This window comes from Cervus elaphus, chromosome 15 (genome assembly GCF_910594005.1).
Source record: "Cervus elaphus chromosome 15, mCerEla1.1, whole genome shotgun sequence".
In the NCBI taxonomy this organism is placed as follows: domain Eukaryota; kingdom Metazoa; phylum Chordata; class Mammalia; order Artiodactyla; family Cervidae; genus Cervus; species Cervus elaphus.
In genome coordinates, this window is record NC_057829.1 from 79,503,131 (window position 1) to 79,523,356 (window position 20,226).

Genomic DNA, 20,226 nt, shown 5'->3' on the forward strand with positions numbered 1-20,226 from the left:
AGTTGACATGTGAGCAAAGAAATGATTGAGGTGACACAGTGCAGCGACTGGAGGAAGGGCATCCCAGACAAAGGGAAGGAAAAGCAAAGAACTGGGGTAGAAGGAACGACATCAGGGCAGAGAGGCCCAAGTGGGGCTCGGAAGGGAGCATAAGAGTGGCAGGGACTTGCGTGTGTGTGTGTGCGTGCATGCATACATGTGCACAAAAAATAATGTTATGTATTAGAGGCTACTGTGATTGGTATCCTCCCTTGACCTTGACACTGCTGAGCTACTAACACTTTCACTTGACCTTGATTACCTGTCAAGAGACAATAAAGCCACTCATCTGAAATACACTATGGTGGTGTTGCCACAGCTCAAGATAATGGTGCCATTGTTTTTTTGTTTTTCAGTTGCTAAGTCGCGTCTGACTCTTTTGTGACCCCATGGACCGTAGCCTGCCAGGCTCCTCTGCCCAGGCAAGAATACTGGAGTGTACTGCCATTTCCTCCTCCTGATCTTCCTGACCCAGGGATCGAACCTGCTTCTCCTGCATGTCCTGAATTGCAGGTGCATTCTTTATAGCTGAGCCACCAGGGAAGTCCTTTAACTGCTGATCTCACTTCAAAGTGACAATTCAGATCTACGAGGTAAGACATGTGGTTGCCTCTACCTTATGGCTAGTATAACAGAGTGAACCTATATAACAAAGCGAAACTATTGGTCAAAAGCCAGCCAGAAATAATCCAGGAAATAACCTTTCTCATTCCCTGTAGCTAAACCACTTTCAGGAGATCCTGAGAAATCACATGAGTTTTTTACTTTTCAAGCTCACATCCAACTACACTAAGTTAAACTTCTTTTACTCATTAAAAAGCTAGGTTTAAACACAAAATGATTTGAAGTGCATCTGTTTGGGAAGTGAATAATTACCATGGACATACACAAGATACTTGGATTGATTTGGATGACTGTACTTAAGAAACATTTTTCAGAAAGCCATTCTTCTTTGCTAAATGGCTGTCAATATGAAAATGCGTGGCGTTGGTTATTTCAGCTAAAGCATGTCAAGAACTGAATAATCAAGCGTTAGGTTACAAAGTTTAAAAGTTAATACAGCAGCACAGAGTATTTGTATTAGTGCTTTAAGTAGATAAATTAAATTGAAATGTGTCTCTTAAGCAGTCATTGAACAAGCAAGATGAGAAATAAATTGAGCTTCACATAGGCCTTTATGGTGTCTAACAACTGTGTCTGTCAACACATGGATCCTTTTCACTGTCAATTCAGCACACATTTTGCAGACCTTGGGCCTGCAATTATTTCATTTCCTTTCTTGGAAATGTAATTTCCACTTACTTTTGGAGAATAAAAGGCAGACAAAAGGGGGAAGGAGTTGCAGTATTTTCTGATTAAGATTATCTGTGTAAAATGGTAAAGGAAAAAAAAAATCTATACACACACACACACTGAAGCATTTCTCAGAAACTAACTTGTCTCAGCCAAATTGCTTTTGTGTCTGGATATTGGTTCAAATGTAGCCAGACTGCTGATGTCAAATTAGGTGCTAAACAAATGTAATAGGAAAGATGAAGAATGAATATAGATCATCTTTCTGTTAGAACTGTTCAAATGACTCCCATCAAAAGAAGGAAATGCATGACTGCAGGAGAAAATATACTTTTAAACATAATGAAATTAGATAAAACTGTAAATCAGCGAAGAAGGTCATTCATTCCAAAAGAAGGGGAAAAAAAGTTAATAGTACCAATAAGAGAAATACAAGACTGGAAGAAAATACCCGTTGGCAAAAATAGATCTAAACTGAATTTCAACTTCATTTGTCCAGGCTTCACCTTAAAACTAAGACAGGTAGAGTTACCAAAAAAAAAGGATTCTTTCTTTCCTGATAGAACAGGAAATCAGAGGTTTAATTAACCATGATTACAATATTCGCTGATCTGATTTGTCTCACCTCTTCCTTTTCTTTGTGTGACAAACCAGCTGACATCCTGGCAAGAGAACTAAAGCAAAACTAGACTAATTTCAAAAAGAGCTTGCCATTGTTATAAAACAAATTGATCCTCCACCAGAACTGTCTGAAACACATTCAATAGCAGGATTAACTCTTTAACAATCAAAGTGCCACTTTTCAAGCCAGGTAACTCTTTACATAGCATGTCTTCAATCTCAGGACAGAGCAATATTAAAGTACATTTTAATTGAGAATCAGAAAATAAGGTTGTAAAAACGTACCCTTCAAAGTAAGTTGGAAGACCTAGTATCTTCTGAAAGATCTAGTATCTTCTTTGGCCACTCATGAACCATTAAGAGGAATGATCTAAGTATTTAATCTTGAAAGAATGATTAAATGTCTTCTGATGCTGAATAAGGATCATCCAAGTCAATTCTTTGTGTAGAAGAAGAATCAGATTACCAAACCAGTTAGGGATGGAATTCTCTTTATACATATCTGCTTTGCATCAGCATTAGACCTCTAAAGCTAGGAGCCTGGAATCAAAAGTTGGCTCATCAAACAAAGGAAGAAGAGTATCTATTGGCTAACCAAATCAAAAGCTCTCTAAAAGATAAACAAAGCAAAGTAGCACACAAATTAGTCATCACAGATTTTTTCTACATACTACTTAGTAAAGAGCATCATTACTTACTGAAATGTAACCTTGGAACTTGAGCATCCTTCCCATTTACACGACCCTTCACCTGGCTCAGGTGTTGGGGGGGGCGGGCTGTTGAATTCTGCCTCCAGAGTTTTCTTGTTCAAGGCTGTTTTTGTTACACTGGATACAGAACCCAACACGGGCATGGATTTGGACTCTGAGGTGGCTAATATTCCAGTTGGACCTTAAAACCAAACACATACCTCAAGTTTAATAATTCTGTTCGATGCTTATTAATATGGAACTGAAAAACAGATTAGCTGAAAACCCCGCAGGAAGAGAAGAGGCCAAGACTTGCTAAAATTTCAAGAGCATGCTGGAAAATCTTCCTATTAGAAAACTGCTCTGCTTGGCTGGCACCAATGCTTTTCAGGGCAGCAGGACCATGCTGAGAAACTGTGTACAGACTTTTAAGCAACTATAAAACCCCAGGCCATGGTTCGCTCAACTGATCAGAGTCCTTGGTAACACTGGAATTGTCAAGTCTTAACTTCTCACAGAATATGGCTTTCTGGCAGCCCTATTTGAATCATTTGGCCTCTCAAGAGTTAATTCTTCCCCAAACTGAGCTCTGATTTTAAAGAAAAAAAAATGGAACGATGTCAAAAAGCTGTTTTTAAGAAGCTCATGAAGGCTTCCTGAGCATTAAACAGCTTTTATGAACATTTTCATTTTAATGTGATTGAGAAGTAAGTGAATTTACTTCCTGTTAAAATACAGACACAGGATTATAAAAATTAAGTGGCAAAGAGTTTAGCTGTTTACCTTTTGGACTTTTCTACCCTTTAGATAGGATCAGAAAACTGTAATAGGGCTTGTTACTACAATTATTGGCATATCAATCTGAAACTTCTGGCACTGAAGCTAAACTCCATCATTACTTTTTTTCTATCTTCTGTTAGGAAGATGCTTGCTATCCTAGACAGCTTTTTCAAAGCAAGATTCTAGTATGTCTTTCCTGAAACTTCAGAAGGAATCCTTAGTTATTCTTTTAAAACAAAATAATTTATAAAATGTCACAGAGGTACAAATAAAATTAGAACTTCTAAAAAATTAAGCTAAAGAACAAACATGAAAGGTGCCACTAAGAAGAAAACAAAACTTGGGAGTCTCTGATTCTTAAACAACGTCAGATCGTCTCCTAAAATGGAAAAGTACTGGTGGGTACAATCCAAAATGTTGCCTAATCCTTGATCACTAATATTAAGCTCTGGAATTTTATTCTTATATTTGCATATAAATGTGTCATGTATTACAGCAGTATAACATATGAACTCCAAAAATGAAGTTCTAATTTGAAAAACTTGTATAAGAGAGGCTAGAAAATTGTTCAGCCATTCTGTGACTGCAGCTCCTTTAGACTTAATTCCCCTGGTCTGGTGGAAAGCCTCAGCTCACAGAGCATCACTGTCTGCCTCTCATTGATTTCTCTATACCATCGAAGCAGACAAATTTGTGACATTATAGAATATTCTGGGTCAAAAGGCCTCTCTCTCCTGCCTGTGACAAGCCTCATGCTGCATGGCAATGAGGGAGTAAAGAGAAAAGGGCAGAAAGATCAAGAAAGTCCATTCCAAAAAGTATAACATCTGAAGGTGAGCTCAATATTTGCTTCAGAGCAGCTCTATTCTGCTCTTAGGTAACTGCTGACTGAAACACCCAGTAGCTTTAAACAATCTGTCCCTGTAGAAATGCAAGATCTAGTTTCTGAATATACACCAACGCCTGCTGCTTGTTCTGCAACTAAGCCAATTAAAAAGTGGGGAGGGTGGTTGAGCTGAGCCAGAACTCATGTTTTCATTACATACAAAAGAAAAATATGAAGAAAAATGCTTAATGTTTAAGATGATGATGAATTTTAATATTATTATTATTATCGCATCCTGTTTAAGCTGTCCAAATATTTTCTGAGGGGCACTTGGAGCTCTTTGAAATGTCCGTTTTGTAGGCCACAAATCTAGGTAAATCAAGGAAGTACCAGTTAACCCCATTAAAAAAAAGTCTAAAGGAAGAGGTGCTTCTCTGGCTGTTGGCAGAGATTCTGACAAACCTGAGATGTGAGTTCAGCCAAGCTCAGGCGGCCTCTGCCTCTCAGGATGCTTCCTCTCTACATTCTGTGACCTCACCTTTAGCCTTCCCATAAGCCTTTGTGTGCCAAGGAAAAAACCTCAGAGACTCAAATGCACCCGAGGAACAAGCTTAACAAACTCATCTTTGTAATCTGCTCCCACCATGCAGCTGTGCTATTCAGCTCCTTATTTGTTCCCCTGGAATTTCACTTTCTCATTCCGTGACCTTTATAAAAAGATTTACATAGTAAATACCTCTGCGAACTTGATCCTTCGAAAACAGACGAACTATGTTTAAAAAAAATGGTATGATTTCTTTTACTAGGTGATAGAGATTGAAGTTTGTTTCCTCTCGCTTTTTTTTTTTTTTTGCTTTGGCTACTCAAAAGAACATTTCTGCTCACCTACAAGCCACTCCCTTTAGTATGTTTCCTCTTTACCCTGCCAATTACACAGTTCTTATTTCTCTACCTAAATGTTAATGATTCTACTGAATCTCTTATTATAACTTGCCTCAAATGATACCTTGAATATCTGTATGCTGGTGGAATGTAATCAATAAAACGAAAGATTCTCATCATGCCTATAAAATATGTTCCTACCTTTCTCCACATTTGAAATATTCAGCTTTCCATACTGACTAAAATGAAAATGTTTCCTCATTTCTCCCACGGAAAACTAACTCTGAAATAGCGAGTGCTGCATGTTTGACCAAGAGATTGAAGTAAGAATGTTTCTGGAGGAACATAAAGGTCAGGGGCAAAATAAAAAATGTAAATGACAGAGCACTAAAATGGCATTCACAAAGTCCTAAAAATGAATGACGACTATGAATGACGACTACCCGAATACTTTCAGGATGAAATGCTGGAAAAGTCATAGCACTGATTAAGTCGCAAATGAATAATAATTCATTGTGGAGGCTGGTAAAAGCTTGTAAAGCACATGTCAAGACAAAAACTCTTCTACGGTATCCTTTATTTTTCCTGAGAGGTGGTTATTTTTTCTAGGGGTGAGAGTTGTTAATTCTTATAGGATATTAACAGAATTTCTAATCCAAACTAAAAACTGGACGGCTAATTTTTTTTCAGGACGACTCAAAGGTTTCACTTTTTTATTAAAAAAAAAAAAAAAGGTTTGGCTGGTATTATGCTGCTTCTGGTTCAAGGAACCAATTTACTCAATTGAATAAATCCCTATATGCAAACTGGGCTTCCCTTGTGACTCAGCTGGTAAAGAATCTGCCTGCAATGAGGGAGACCTGGGTTTGATCCTTGGGTTGGGAAGATCTCCTGGAGAAGGGAAAAGCTACCCACTCCTATATTCTGGCCCGGAGAATTCCATGGACTATACAGTCCATGGGGTGGCAAAGAGCTGGATACAATGGAGCAACTTTCACTTTCACTTTCTATATGCAAACTAGAACTTGATTATCAAAACCCCAAACCCTTAATATTCTAGCAATTTAAACCTGATAGACATGATGGCAATGCAAATGTAAACTGTTGTGATAGACTAATTGGAGTTGATTTAACACAGTCTAAAAGATTCAGTCCATTAGCTATGGTCACTGTTAATGCTAGTTTATCGTGTTTTTCAAAACTAGCCTCCTGGCAACAAGGGGGAAAACCTCACAAAGGTTCCTGCTACTTCCCATGACCAAGCTGATGGAAAAAAATCTGTAGACATACAAAGTGAGTTCTGGAACACATGATGACATACATGTATGTCATGACAGCAATGCAAACTGTGATCTCAAGATGCTCAGACGGTCATTTATAGTGGGTGATAGAGGTGGACTTTCTCATTCACTTGGTTCACAGGCAGAGGCAATAAACTAAATGGATATGAAAAATAAAGACTATCTCTCTACATTTGTAACTGATTTGTAATTACTACTATTATTACTAGTTATTATGTGCTTTGTCCCAGGCATTGTGCTAAGCACTGTTTATATATATTAAAACATAATAACTTGATCTTTGAAATAAGTCTATGAGGTAGTGCTTTTATTATTCTCGTTTTATAGATGAAGAAACTGAGGCACAGAGAGAGGTTGAGCAATTTGCTTGTAGGGTAAGCAGTGAATTAAACTCATGCCCTCTGGTTAGGGAGCCTTCCCTCAACATTGTTACCAAAGCCCTTCCTGAATGTTTTTAACCACAGGACATCCTGCATTCAGCAAGGCAGATCCATAAGACCCTGATTCCCTACAAATAACTAAACAAACATGCCAATAAATAAAAATACATAAGAGCTTTTATGAGATATCCCTAAGTACCTTTGCCCATCCAATACTTCTCATTCACATCAAAAAAAGTTTATTAATAATTTTAGAAAGATCATTTTCTGTTAAAAAAGAGACTGAAAGGAAGATGCTTAAGAGAGGAAGAGTAGAACTGCGGAGAATTCAAATCAGCTTACTACTGCTATCTGCTTCTGTTGTCAACTTTCTGCGGCGCAAAATCCTTTCTAACTCAGTTTCACTGTTTTCAGTGTGAAGGGATTTTAAGCTTCTTGAACTAGTGGATGTGTTAAGTGTCCCCTAAAGTGAAAACAAAACAAAAACAAAAAGGTTAATGTCTTAATACAATACACAAAAGAATATAAAAGTCAAACCACCAAAACATTACCAGAATTTGAATGGAATTAGGAACTAAAAATGAATTTGCTCTATATGTATTTTTAATGTACACATCTTTAACAACACATAGTGTTGGATCATTTAAGAAGACGCTACTGATGATGTAAGATGTCGAGCTTTCGTAGCAAAAGAACGGCACAAGAACACCTCTCGATGGACTAGCTGTATGAAATTCAGCGGTGGGAAGGTACTTGCACATTGATGACTAAGATTCTGATGTGTGTTGATCAACCACGTGGAGAAGAGAACGGATACACTGAACTCACCTGAGAAGGTTATCTTGATATGGCAGCCACGAGTTACTGAACCCATGTCCTTGCGGCACTGAAATATGTGGCTGATTCTTCAGAGAGAATGAGCCTGGCTGCACCTGGCGATAACGGTGTCGCGCTGCCAAAGGAGGCACAGAGTGCTCTCCCGTGGCTTACCCAAAGAAGCGCTGTACTGAACACACCTCGACTTCATTGTGAAAGAGGAAGGGTTATAACCACACAGGGAGGCAAGGAAGGGCCGGCACCGCCATCCCACACTGCTGAACGGAGGAGGCAGGGACTGTGTTAGTTAGGACCCAGAAGACGCTGCAGGAAAAACAAGAGACGCCGCCGCCGCCGTAGAGCTGGGCTCCTGCTGAAAGCAGTGCTGACTTTCAAGAGGCCTGAGAGAGACCCAGGGAGTGCTTCCTGCCCTGGCTCCTCCGGGAAGTACTTTAAGGAGGGAGAGCTATGGTTTCCTGGCTCCATGACTGATCAAGTGTTTGTACAGAACACTGGGTGACGCGCTTCTTCTCAGATTTAAGGGGTAAGGATTCAGCATCCCACCATTACAAGTGGTCCATTTTCTTTTCTAAGAAATGCCCACTATTTCTTCGAAATAGCCCTCCTCAGCTGTGCCACAGGCTCGTGGGGGAGCAGGGATTAAAAAAAAAAAAACAACCCAGTTGAACCACAATCTTCTGATCAGAGAAAATCAGAACCTCAAGTCAGGTATAACTTGCCAGACTTCATGGCAGAGTTGGAAGGCAGCCTTTGTCCACCAAGGCTAACAAACAGGCCAGCCTTTGTCATCTCAGCTCACTGTGGGTTTGCCTTAATCCTGCTCCCTGCCCCCTGCCAACTTCCTGAAGGATTCTAAGAATCCTACTGACTAAAATGGTAACTCATATTTCTTCTTTAGCCTATAAAACAAAAAAAGTAGCTTGTAAAATTAGATAGTTGCAAATCTCACATGATATAGGTTATTTACTATGCTGTTTTGTTTACAAAGGTGTTTTTCTCCACCTAACAGCACAAAGTTACAGAAAAGCAGTCTGTTGTCAGAAAACTGACTGATAAGATTAGGAGATAATAGTCTTCTGCTGTTAGCTAGCTAACCAAAACTGATGTGTAAAATACATAAGGCTCACATTTTAATCAGGTATCCAACGTTTTCCCTCTGGAAGAACCTCTTTCTCCTCTTGATTTATTGCAAAAATTCATAAAATACATTAAAGGAAAGTCATATTACATGTAACACTATAATTATTTTATAATTTTTAAAAATCAGATAATTTTATTTATTTAACAGTTAATGAGGATCTATACCCACTCATCAAAGAGTTATACAGTAAGGCAGGATTGACACTGATAAGGTAATGAAAACAGAACTAAAATCAACTTAGATAAAATTTTTTTAATGTATTAGAAAAAATATTCCCAAATCATTTGTGCTGATGATTCTTAAAAAGTTGTACCATTTGTAAACAGAAAAACTCATGGCCATTACTATTAAAATCACTCATAAAACTATGAGTGATATCCAATTTGATATTCAAGTTATTTGAATATCAAGGATATTCTGCATGCTATTTCTAATGGCTGGAGTTAATTCAAGAAAAAGTTATGTGTCTGCGAATATGTGTATGTACACATACATACCCATACACCATCCAGGGACATCTTTTATTGAAGAATTTATCTTTTACAATATTCTCTATTTTTGTTTGGATAAAAGCATTATTTCCCCAAACTCCTGACTGTGGCGAGCTACCCTCTCATCACACCAGATACTTGAAGGAATCCATTTTCCAAGTTCTAATCCCTGAATCCCCAACTTCTTTCTCCATTCACTGGCTGAGATGGTTGATTCAGTTAATATCTGAGCAAACTTTAAATATGGAGGCAATTCTGGAGGAAAGGTTTCTGCACTGATCTCAACCGACATGACCCAGGAGCTCAGCTAATAAAGTACTGAGATTGTCTTAATTATCTATTTATATTATAATCATAAAATTAGAGAATCAGAAATTACCACGTGGTACATACAATTCCTTCACTTCACAGAGAAGAGAATCCCTAGGAGTTTGGAGCCAAGTCCCACAATAAGTGGGTAATAGGGCTGAACCTTGAACTTGGCTTTTCTAATTTCTAGAACAGTACTCTGTTTCTACTTCAAGCCACTTTCATCATTTACCAGTTTTAACATATTACTGACTGGGAGATTTTGCAAAAATTAATGCCAGTGGCCAGTGATTTGTTATGTAAGTGAATATTGAAACGTCTCTGGTCAATAAATTGTTAATCTTCATGTTAGTTAAATGTTCATAAAACTGACAAATCTAATGGTCAGGGAGTAATTTGACAAAAACTCAAAACGTTCAAAAAGACCTAAAAGAGAATTTTTAAAAAGCTGGTTTTGTCTCTTTGATTTAGAGGCAACTGAACTTGAGACTTTCAGATTAATTTCTACTGATTCATTCTTTGGAAATCATCATCTTCACTTAAGAGTGTCTTTTAAATGGCTGGGGTGTCTCCAGAGATTTCCAAAACCCTTGTGTGACTATGAGAAGTGAACTGTATATATTTCTATCCACAGACTACACAACTTTAAAAATTAAGTGCAAATAGACTTGGAAAAGTAAGTTCAGTCAACACTGAGACTTTTAAAAGTTGACCTGAAAAGTGTAGGAAAGAGTGAGGTTTTCCAACTCCCCAAAACACGAGATGTGTTTTCTACCCATGTGCTAAGTGTCAGTGGTAGGCTTACAACTCAGGTCACTTTCATTTCAGCAAAAACACCTGTACACCGAGCTCATTCCTGGTTTCTGTTCAGGAACAGAATGAACCCAGTGCTTCTTGGTATCTCTTGGTACCAGTGCTCATACTCCACTTCAGTACACGATCGGCAGACTTTTCCTGTTCTTTTCATGTTTGTTTCTCAAAGGCCATGACTGTGAGGTTGGTGGCATGTGCTTTGCTTGGTACTAACTCCTAATAGTCTGAACTCCAGCAGGAAGCACCAATAGAGCCCCATCTAATGGGGAGGGGCGCTTCGTTTCTGTCCTAAAAGAAGTTGTATGGTGTCTTGGCTCAAGGTGACTAGGAACTCCAAGTGATCCATCAGCCTTCAAAGGCAACTTCTGTAGTGGTAGTGCAAAGTTGCCATTTGGGCAGAGGAAACTAGGGGAGGGCATCTTGAGTTCCACTTCTTAAAAATGTAAGGAAAAGAATAACAGCTGTTAGTGATACACATTAATACCACGTAAGGAAGGGAAATCTAATGATATACCCAGGGCAAAAGAGGATGGGGTTAGGGTTAGGGTTTCTTTTCTACAGAAAAGAAAGACATTTTAACAGTTTCTATAATTTGCAAATTATTCTACAAAAACCTGTTCAGGAATTTCTCTCCTTGAAGTGGCACAAAACTATAGTGAGTATGAGTGTCTAGTGAACATGACCTTTAAAAGCAATGCTGTGATTCAGTAAACTTGCTACCATCCAGCATTATCAGGAAGTGGGATATCTTGGGTAATCAAATATCACATGTGTCTCATGTTGATGACTGATTTTTTAAACCTAATTTTAACAACAAACTGAGTGCAGTTTACCTTTTCATTGAGGATCAGAACTATAACCGTAGAACCTCAGAATACCCTGAGGGCATCTTTACGAACAAGAATTAACAGTATAATGTAGAGACAACAAAGAAGACTGTCATAGGGCATCTTCCTTACCAGAACACTGGATAACAAAATTTTCTCCCCAAAGAAACCATTAGATAATAACCACCTATTTTTTTCAATGATTTTAATACTTTATTCTGTAGGGAGGCCACCACTGTTAGCCAGTATTGCATACCTCTCATAAGTACTAATTCCACTCACCTAAAAACTACAGCAAACTAATTAAGCCATTCTGAGTTAAGTCACTGTTTCATGCTTGATGAAAATAATTTTGTTTACCACAATTATGTGGATGTCTGCATGCAATGCATAATTAGCGCAGTAACAACAAACATGGGAATATTAGCTCTGTACCTCCGCCCCCATGTTTGTTGACTTACTGTGCATAATAACTGGTATTGAGACTGTAACAGGATCTGAGAATAGAGCTCTTAGCATCTGAAACATTTTCTAAGTGAGGCGTTTGTCTCTGACAGAAACTGTTGGACAGGACAGTATTCATTTATTCTGTTGGCAAAAGCTCAGACTTTGGAAAGAAGAAATATGACTAGAGATGGGCATTAAGCATGTTCTCCAATGGATGTGAATTACTTTCAGAAAATGAAATTAGTAACATAAAGAAAGGAACTTTTATTTTATTCTCCAATTTACGATCAAATGACTTTTTTTAAACTGTGAGGAAAGCAGACTGTGACTCTGATGCTAACACATTTGGGTAGAAGCTCAGATTTATATTTAGGTGCCAAGAATTCTGCTTTCATTCTCCAAAGTTAAGCACCACTCATATGAGATACTACTATTCAATATACTGTTATTATCTACTATATTTATTGTAGATTTACTTATAAATAAATGTACTGTCATCTATATAGAGATTTACTTATAAGATTATCTACTATATTTATATCTATCTACTATATGTATAATATATATACTATATTTCTGGTATCAACAAGCATGTGCTGATTCTCACATCTGGCCAGACACTTTATCTTCATGCTGCAATGCAAGGATTGGAGGACAAGAACAGGAGACAATGATTTGGGGGGAAGTGTACCCATTCTTTTAGAATAGAAACAGCAGAGTACTGACATATTATTAACACAACCAATGCAGGAGTCCACAGCACAATCGAGTAAACTATCACAAGTAATGAGGCTTATTGTAAATGGAACTAAAATATATCAAAATATATAAATATATATCAAATATATATATATCAAAATATATAAAATCATCAAAGTAGAATTTAAAAATATTCTTCCATTTTCCCATTAACTAAGTAATAAACTGAGATCTATTCTTACCAGCATTCCTTTTAGTTCATTCACTGCACTTTCAGAGCCTTTTGCAGATTCTGGCTACAATTTTAAAAAGAAGAAAAACAACTGAGTAATTCGGTTTTAACATACCAAACAAAGATTTTTACATGGCGAAGTGTTGGTAACTTATATTATATTGACTATGTGTTTTAATAATTAGGTCGATGTCTAACAGGAAAAAAAATTAGACATGTTAGTGCTCAGATGGGGGCAGTTAAACAGAAAATTAGAGGTGCTAGTCAAAGCAAAAGGATTCGAGCCACTATTCGTCTACATGTTTTGTTACTTCTTGCTATTATCATATGTAGAAAAGATTAAATTTCAAATATTTAATTCCAAATAATTTAGAACATTTTACAACAAACTTTTCTCCACTCTCATTGCTGGACTTGAGCCAGCAAGTGAGGACCAGGAAAGTAGCAATGCAGAGCAGAAAGCAAGCGACAGAGCAGAAAACCTCTCTCAGCTCCATCAGTTCCGGGCGAAGGCCAGCTCACAGAGGCCTGGGAGGTCTCATCTCACGAATTTCATAACAGGGATCAGCAAAGAACCCGCATTATAGGAGAACGTTAGCACCACTGGCTCTCAAGGCAGTAAAAGACCTCAGAGGGTATGTAGTCCAAGCACTTCATCTTTTTTTAAAAAAAATATTTATTTATTTATTTGGCTGTGCCAGGTCTTAGCGTAGCATGTGGGATCTCGTTCCCTGACCAGGAATCGAACCCAGGCCCCCTGCATTGGGCGTGTGGAGTCTTAGCCACAGACCACCAGGGAAGTCCCCACTTCATCTTATTTATGAGGAAAGTTTCACCTTGAGGAATTCTGTATTTGAGGCCAGTGTCTTGATGACAAGTCCAGCTCTCATCTGGCGACACCATGAATAAAATCATTTGAAATGAAGTTCTGGGTAACACTTGCCTGCCCCACCATACCTAACAGTTTCTGTGGATCCCCCAACTGATTTAAGAGAAGGAAAATTTGGCGTGAGGCCCTCAATGAAAAGACAACTGAAAAAAAAAAAAGAAATCTCTGATTTTCCTTATACCACTTCCTTTCACAAAGGATAGAGGTAAAGAGAAAACCTGCAAGTCACAGTGAAAGGAATGCCTCAGGCCTCTCATTCTTAGAAAAGAGGCCAGGCTAATCTTGCATCAAGAAATGGGAGGTGATTCATTGCAACCTATCATCCTTTCCTCTCAAAAGGTGATAAAAGAATAAGATCCTATTCCGATTTTTTTTTAATTGTACAGTCAGGAAAAGTGAGAGAGAGAGAGGTTTGCTGCTCATGTACAAATTAGACTAAGGCATCTGATTTCCGGAGCCTCAGTTTTCTGTGATATATACATGCCATCGGTGCCAGTCAAAAGCTCTAAGACACTAATTTTAACCACACCAGCACCACCAACAGCATCAAGGAATTCAGTAATATGCAGTTAAGTGAGTACCTTCAAGGCAGGCCTGACTTTTGCAGGTAAGCTGTTTGGTGAGAAGTTACGACTTTGGAACAAATGCCCTGGCTATAGGCATACTCAAAGGTGCTGCTATGCCACTCAAGTTGCCCTCTGACTGCACAAGCTTTTTCAAGCTTGGACTGCATATTCGCACAACTGGTGACATATCAGGAAAGCGCTGATGGTACTGGGGCAAGAAGTGTGGACTGCAGCATGCGGTGACCATTTGTTTTAAAGGTTACTGACCAGGTCATTCAGCACTATATCTACATAGTTTAATGATTACCAGCAGGAAAAAAAAAAACAAAACAGTTGTCCATTGATCCTTGTTCAGGTGTTTTCCAGGTTTTGAATTGACATTAAATAATGTGTAACTGCTGAAAGAGCCACGGCATGAAAGAAAAAGGACACAGTGATATTCTGAAAATGAAAGTACACACAGAACACTGATTGCTTACGATTTAAGAAGTTTTCAACATTTTTCTTTCTAAACTAATTTTGTTTCTTTTATGACACTGCATTTTTCCTCTAATAATAACTTGGTTTTGCTATTCTTTCCCAAATAGTTGTGACATGAAAACCATAAAAATGTATTCTCTTTCTAAGGTTCTACTTAGACCCTGCATTTTAAAGTGTTTTCACATTTTATTCCATTTGACCTTGATGACAACTGTGTGAGTCACAGATGGTATTCTATGGAGAAGAAGCCTGGGAAGCTGGGTGACCACATGCAAGTACCCAACTCCAACAACAGTGCCCTTCACTCACTAGACACTGGCACTGCGTGTTCACACACTCAGCTTCTCGTCAAGATGCACATTCTGTCTGCTTTCAGAGCACTAGCATAGGACTGAATTATTCCCCATAGCTGGCTGAAGCTGCACTAGATGTAAATCCTCTCTTGGAACGAAATATTCATTCCCTCTGCTCAGCCCCCTCTCCGTGGACCGCCCACACCATGGCTATTTCTGCCCTGCCCAGCGATCTTGTCTGCCGGTGACAAAGAGGCAACTTTAAAAGCCCAGCAGAATTTCTAATGAACAGTCATGACACGTGAGAACACCAAAGCAGCTGAAGAGGGGGCATCCTTGAGAGTGAGAAAGAACCATAAAGTTCAGTTTAAAAGAAGAGGAAGAGGAAAGAGAAATTTGCTAATACCTTATTTGGTTGAGGAAAGAAAAAAACATGTTTCAAGAAAAATGTCAAAAGCTCTATGATTGGGTCTATTTAAGTAGGACAGACATACAGAGGAAAGGAAAAGTTCTGAATCAGAGGCTGGGTGCTTCCACAGTCCTGGAGCTCACTGTGGTCTAGTTTAGAAGATATAGATATATAACAAGTTTCTCCTTGAAGTGACCTGGAGTGGGTTTTTGAAATTAATGAGGTTAATCATATAAACCTCACTATTTTTCAAAAGCTGCCTGAGGTCTGTTATGGTATGATTATCCTCGACACATGGAAAAGAAGCCCCAGGAAGGCAAGAATCTTTGTCTCTTGTTCACTGCTTTATTCCCAGGGCCTTAGATAGTACTTGGCACATAGCAGATACTCAATAAATATTTGCTGAATTATACTGTCTCTCTCAAGTAGACGGCACCCAATCACAGGACTTTGGGGCTGGCCAAAAGTTCATCCGGGTTTCCCGTAAGAGCTTATAGGAAACCCAAACGAACTTTCTGGCCAAACCCATACTTCCTGGAGTGTCTGAGGTTTACCATGAGTCAGAGTCCTCCTGAAACGTGCTTTCATGGAAGCAAAGGTTTTTATGACACGTGATCCTTAACCTCAGATTTGACAGTCAATTCTAATGTAGCTTTCATCAAATTTTACATTTGAAAAAAGAAACATCAAGGGGGAAAAGCATCTAGTCATTCCATACCTTTGCATTGGGCCTAGCCGTCTGATTGACCGGCCTGAGATGAACTCCCTTTTTAATTCTGTCCATCATCTCTTCAACTGCTTGCCGCTTCAGGTCTGTGACTTCTTCAGCTATTCAAAACACACACACGTAAATCATCTTATGTTACAAGAAAACAATTACTTCCTGCTTCTGGTGACTTGGAAAGATTGCACTATGTAATTAACCACAGTCATTTTTCAGACAGAGTCACAAAACACCAATAATTTACTAAGGTTAACAGCTCCCAGGTAGCAGTATTTTTTCAATAAAAAACCTTTTAATAAGAGGTTTGCTTTGAGAAATAAGAGTTATAAAACTTAAGGTCTAATTTTTAGCCTGGAAATCAATATTGGCTCATCTACGTTAAACAAAGTCGATTTTGTTCCGTTTGTCAACATAATAAAAGACCTGGATCTCTCCAGGTCCTCAAAAATCCAATTTTGTACCTAACTCCAAATAATCATTCACCTTTGCCTCAGAGATGTTTTTGTAATTTGTAGTATAACCTATGTAAAAGAAATTAGCCCAAAGCAGGAATAATCATCGAAAAGCCCATTAGAAAATAAAAGATCAAAGAGATCTTTTTACCTGTTGGAAGAAATCCACAGTCAGAAGATGAGCAGCACATAGATAAAATCTATTTTTAAATTGTCATCTTTTGTTTAAGAATCACATGGGAAGGAAACACTTTAGCAAACCTTTTTCAAGTCTTTTAAAACTGTCAATGTTGAAAGAAAACATACATACAAAAATGACTGCAATTAAGTAATCAAACTTGATAAAAATAATTCAGGGTCTATAGTTTAATCTTTACACTCTTTTGCTGGAAAAACAATAAAGCTGTGGAAAAATGTATCAAATAGATGAATACAACTGAGATGAACTAAGACTTGTTGGTCAGAATAGTGAAAGTTGTCTCTTGCAGGACAGCTTGATCAAAATCACTGAATCATTTTGGAACATTTATCACTATTTACGCAGCCCTAGATTTTGTATTTATCTCCAGCTAAATCATTGCATCCACTACGTTTAAGTTTAAATATCTCACAAAGACCCTCCAATTAGCAACTTTAATGGACTCCACACTGTGGGGCAGTCATATGTTGGACACTCAGCAAGTACCTACCTATTGACTGACTTGCTAAAAGTTCAGGCTTCAAATGGCTATCCATAGTTTTATTATGTGAGCAGAAATAATTAAACCTCAAAAAGATGGCTTCTAGATGTAGGCAATCACAATTACTTATATATCCCTCAGCTAATTCACAGTGGTGTCAGGCTTTGCGCCAAGGAGGCCTAAATCATGGCTTCTTTTACTGCTACATGGCAGACTCCACTCTAACTCAGAGAAGCTACTCCTCTCATGCATGCTGGGGGAGAGGGAAGTGGGATCGACACAGGGAATGCAGAAGGATCCATCATCCTCTATTCTGCAACATCACAGTGACTGGATCACTGCTACATCCACCACCATGACCTAGGTTTTCTCACACAGTCCTGATTTCAAATAGTTTTTGTGCACCCTCATAAGCCACTGAAAAGCTGGGAATTCAAACTTCTCAGTATCCAAGCAGCATTTTACAGTTCTAGAAGTTAAAAAAAGTATCTTTTGCCAGACAACATGGGATTCATGGCACCAAAGTGAGAACGCATCCACCAACAGATGGATGACAAAACTGTAGAAGGATCAACGACGTGCCCTCAGGCAGTATATTCTAGGGCCACCTCTGCTCACGAACATCAACAAGGGGACAGACAAGAAAATTACCATGAATAGAAATTCATTCACTCACTCACTCATTTACCAACTCACTCATTCAATAGCTAATACCTACTGCACACCACACAGTGCTTTTGCTGACCCTTTTCAGAATGAGAGGAAGTAAGACCCATATCTGTCATTCAAGCACCTGGTGAGGGTATGGAATTTATTCCTGGGAATTAAAAAAAAAAATCTTCAGAAAATATTTGATATTCAGAAAGGCTGCCATTTTGAGTAAGACTTGGGAAGAGCCGCACGGCAACGGGAACACCGCCTACAAACAGATTAGCACTCTGTAAGGAATGATTGAAACCCAATTAAATGCACCATACAAAAACTAATTAAGGCAGACAGATGGAGAATTATGGTCAACACCATTCAGATCTGCTGCAGCATCTAACATAGCAGGAATTTAAAGTAGTTTCTTATTTTTGCTTGCCAGAATCATAGTGATAATTCAGAGAAGTGCCACTATCTGCATTGTGTACAGATGATAAACCAGGCTTTAATGTCTCAGGCATTTTCAAATGTAAAGGCTTAATTGGTCTTAAGGAAAAGAAATCACTCTGATCAGATTCCCTACTCAGGCACAATACGAGGCTTGGTTAGCTACACAAGCTCTCTCTCACCAACCCTGTTTCTGAACTAGCAAAAAGCAATCTACACGAACTTCTGAACTATTAAGCAGTTCTAATAAATCTGCAAGAATCACCTACAGAGAGCTCATGGTATGTTTTGTAATTCTTTTCTGCAATCACGCAGTTGGTAATTGTCTCACAAAAGCATGTAATCAGGGGGACAATAGAAATATGCAGGCTACTGGAGATTAAAGAAAAGGGACCAACGAAGACAAGGGGTGTAATGTTATTGAACTGCCACAGGAAAATAAAATCAAATGTTCTTTGAGTTAGTGCTTCAAGGTCAGTCTTGGATCAGAAAGCTACATGTAATTAATTGAGGCTTAAATTTTAAGACCCACTTGAAAAATAAGTTAGCTCTTCAAAAAAAAAAAAAAGACTCACAGACAAAACCACTACATTATTGCTCAGTAAAACCTTTTGTTACTACCTAGAGGAAACTAAAATGAATTTCTAAATTTCACCGGTTTACTTTTCACTTTCGATAACATTTTTTTTTTTCGGTAACATTTTTTAAAGGCATTTAAAAAACTTATGTCATCATGAGGTACAAAATTTCTAAAGAACAGGTCATGGTTGAATAAGTTTGGATTTGATCTAAGATCATAAAGTTAAGAAAATTTCCTTAATGACAATGATCACAAGAGTCTGCCAAATGAGAACTTCTGCCCTTCACAGTGGTTGGTACCATGTCTGTATTTTTCTACTGAACATTTTGCGTATTTTCTATGTCTGGGCACTACTCTAAATACTTTACCTGTGGTGAGACTCATAATTCTCAGAACAATCCCATGAAATAGGAACTATTAGTCCCATTCTACAGATTAGCAAACTGAGGTAAGACAATATCAACAAATTAAGTGACCTAAATATCAAATATGATAAAGAGCAAGCATACCTCTCAAATCTCAGAAGCTACTCAATAAATGCACTCATCAAAATTAGAGTTACTAACTGCAAAGTATGTAATGCTTTCTTGTATTGAGATCTTACGACTACTTCTAAAATATTTCAAAGGCCTTCCCTACAATCAAGCTTTTGAAGAGTCATAACCTAGCAAGAAACGCTTCTCCACTGCAAAACTGAAAAGCAGGCCAACTGAACAGTAAGAGCCATAATATGATGCTAATGCAGGAAAACACTGTGACAGCAGGCCTGGTTCCTACGTCATAAGTGCAAACTCCAAAGTGTCTCAGCTGACCCCAGTGTGTGACGCTCTACGTCCATCATCATGCATTTACTCACTGTCCATTCAATAACAATTTTTAGTGCAAATGATTAACAAGATGCTCTAGACAACCACCTTGCCAGACAAAGTATGGATATGGTACCTATCATTAAGGCAGTATGATTTTAGGATGGCTCCAGTCTAAAAGTCTCCTGAGCAATGCCTTAGATGTCAGTAACTACTTAGATTCCCTAAGTAACAAGTCAATAGCTCAAGGATGAGGGAGAAAATGCTGCCATATTTCATGAATTGTAAATGAAATATCATTTGCTTTAGGAAAACTGCATGGTTTCTAATACTCGGAGTTAATAAGTTCCAGAACACTTTTATTTTCAATTTAAGGATGCTGCTGAGGTTCATCAGTTCAGTTCAGTCACTCCGTCATGTCCGACTCTTGGTGACCCCGTGTACTGCAGCACGCCAGGCTTCCCTGTCCATCAACAGCTCCCGGAGCTTGCTCAAACTCATGTCCATCAAGTCGGGGATGTCATTCAACCATCTCCTCCTCTGTCGTCCCCTTCTCCTCCTGCCTTCAATCTTTCCCAGCATCAGGGTCTTTTCTAATGAGTCAGTTCTTCACATCAGGTGGCCAAATTATTAAAGCTTCAGCTTCAG

At 38.3% G+C, this 20,226-nt stretch overlaps 1 protein-coding gene across 2 annotated transcripts in view; it reads right to left on the reverse strand.

Annotated features, from left to right (window-relative positions):
- Window positions 1-20,226, reverse strand: part of SHTN1 (shootin 1) — a 101,386-nt gene that overhangs the window by 15,447 nt on the left and 65,713 nt on the right. Inside the window, exons 13-16 of one of the 2 annotated variants that reach the window (XM_043925262.1) lie at window positions 15,963-16,072; window positions 12,618-12,671; window positions 7,154-7,274; window positions 2,652-2,844 (exon numbers count right to left, since the gene is read on the reverse strand). In XM_043925262.1, the coding sequence (XP_043781197.1) occupies window positions 2,652-2,844; window positions 7,154-7,274; window positions 12,618-12,671; window positions 15,963-16,072 (478 nt within the window). The remainder of the gene's footprint in view (window positions 1-2,651; window positions 2,845-7,153; window positions 7,275-12,617; window positions 12,672-15,962; window positions 16,073-20,226) is intronic. The other variant, XM_043925263.1, reaches the window with a different exon arrangement.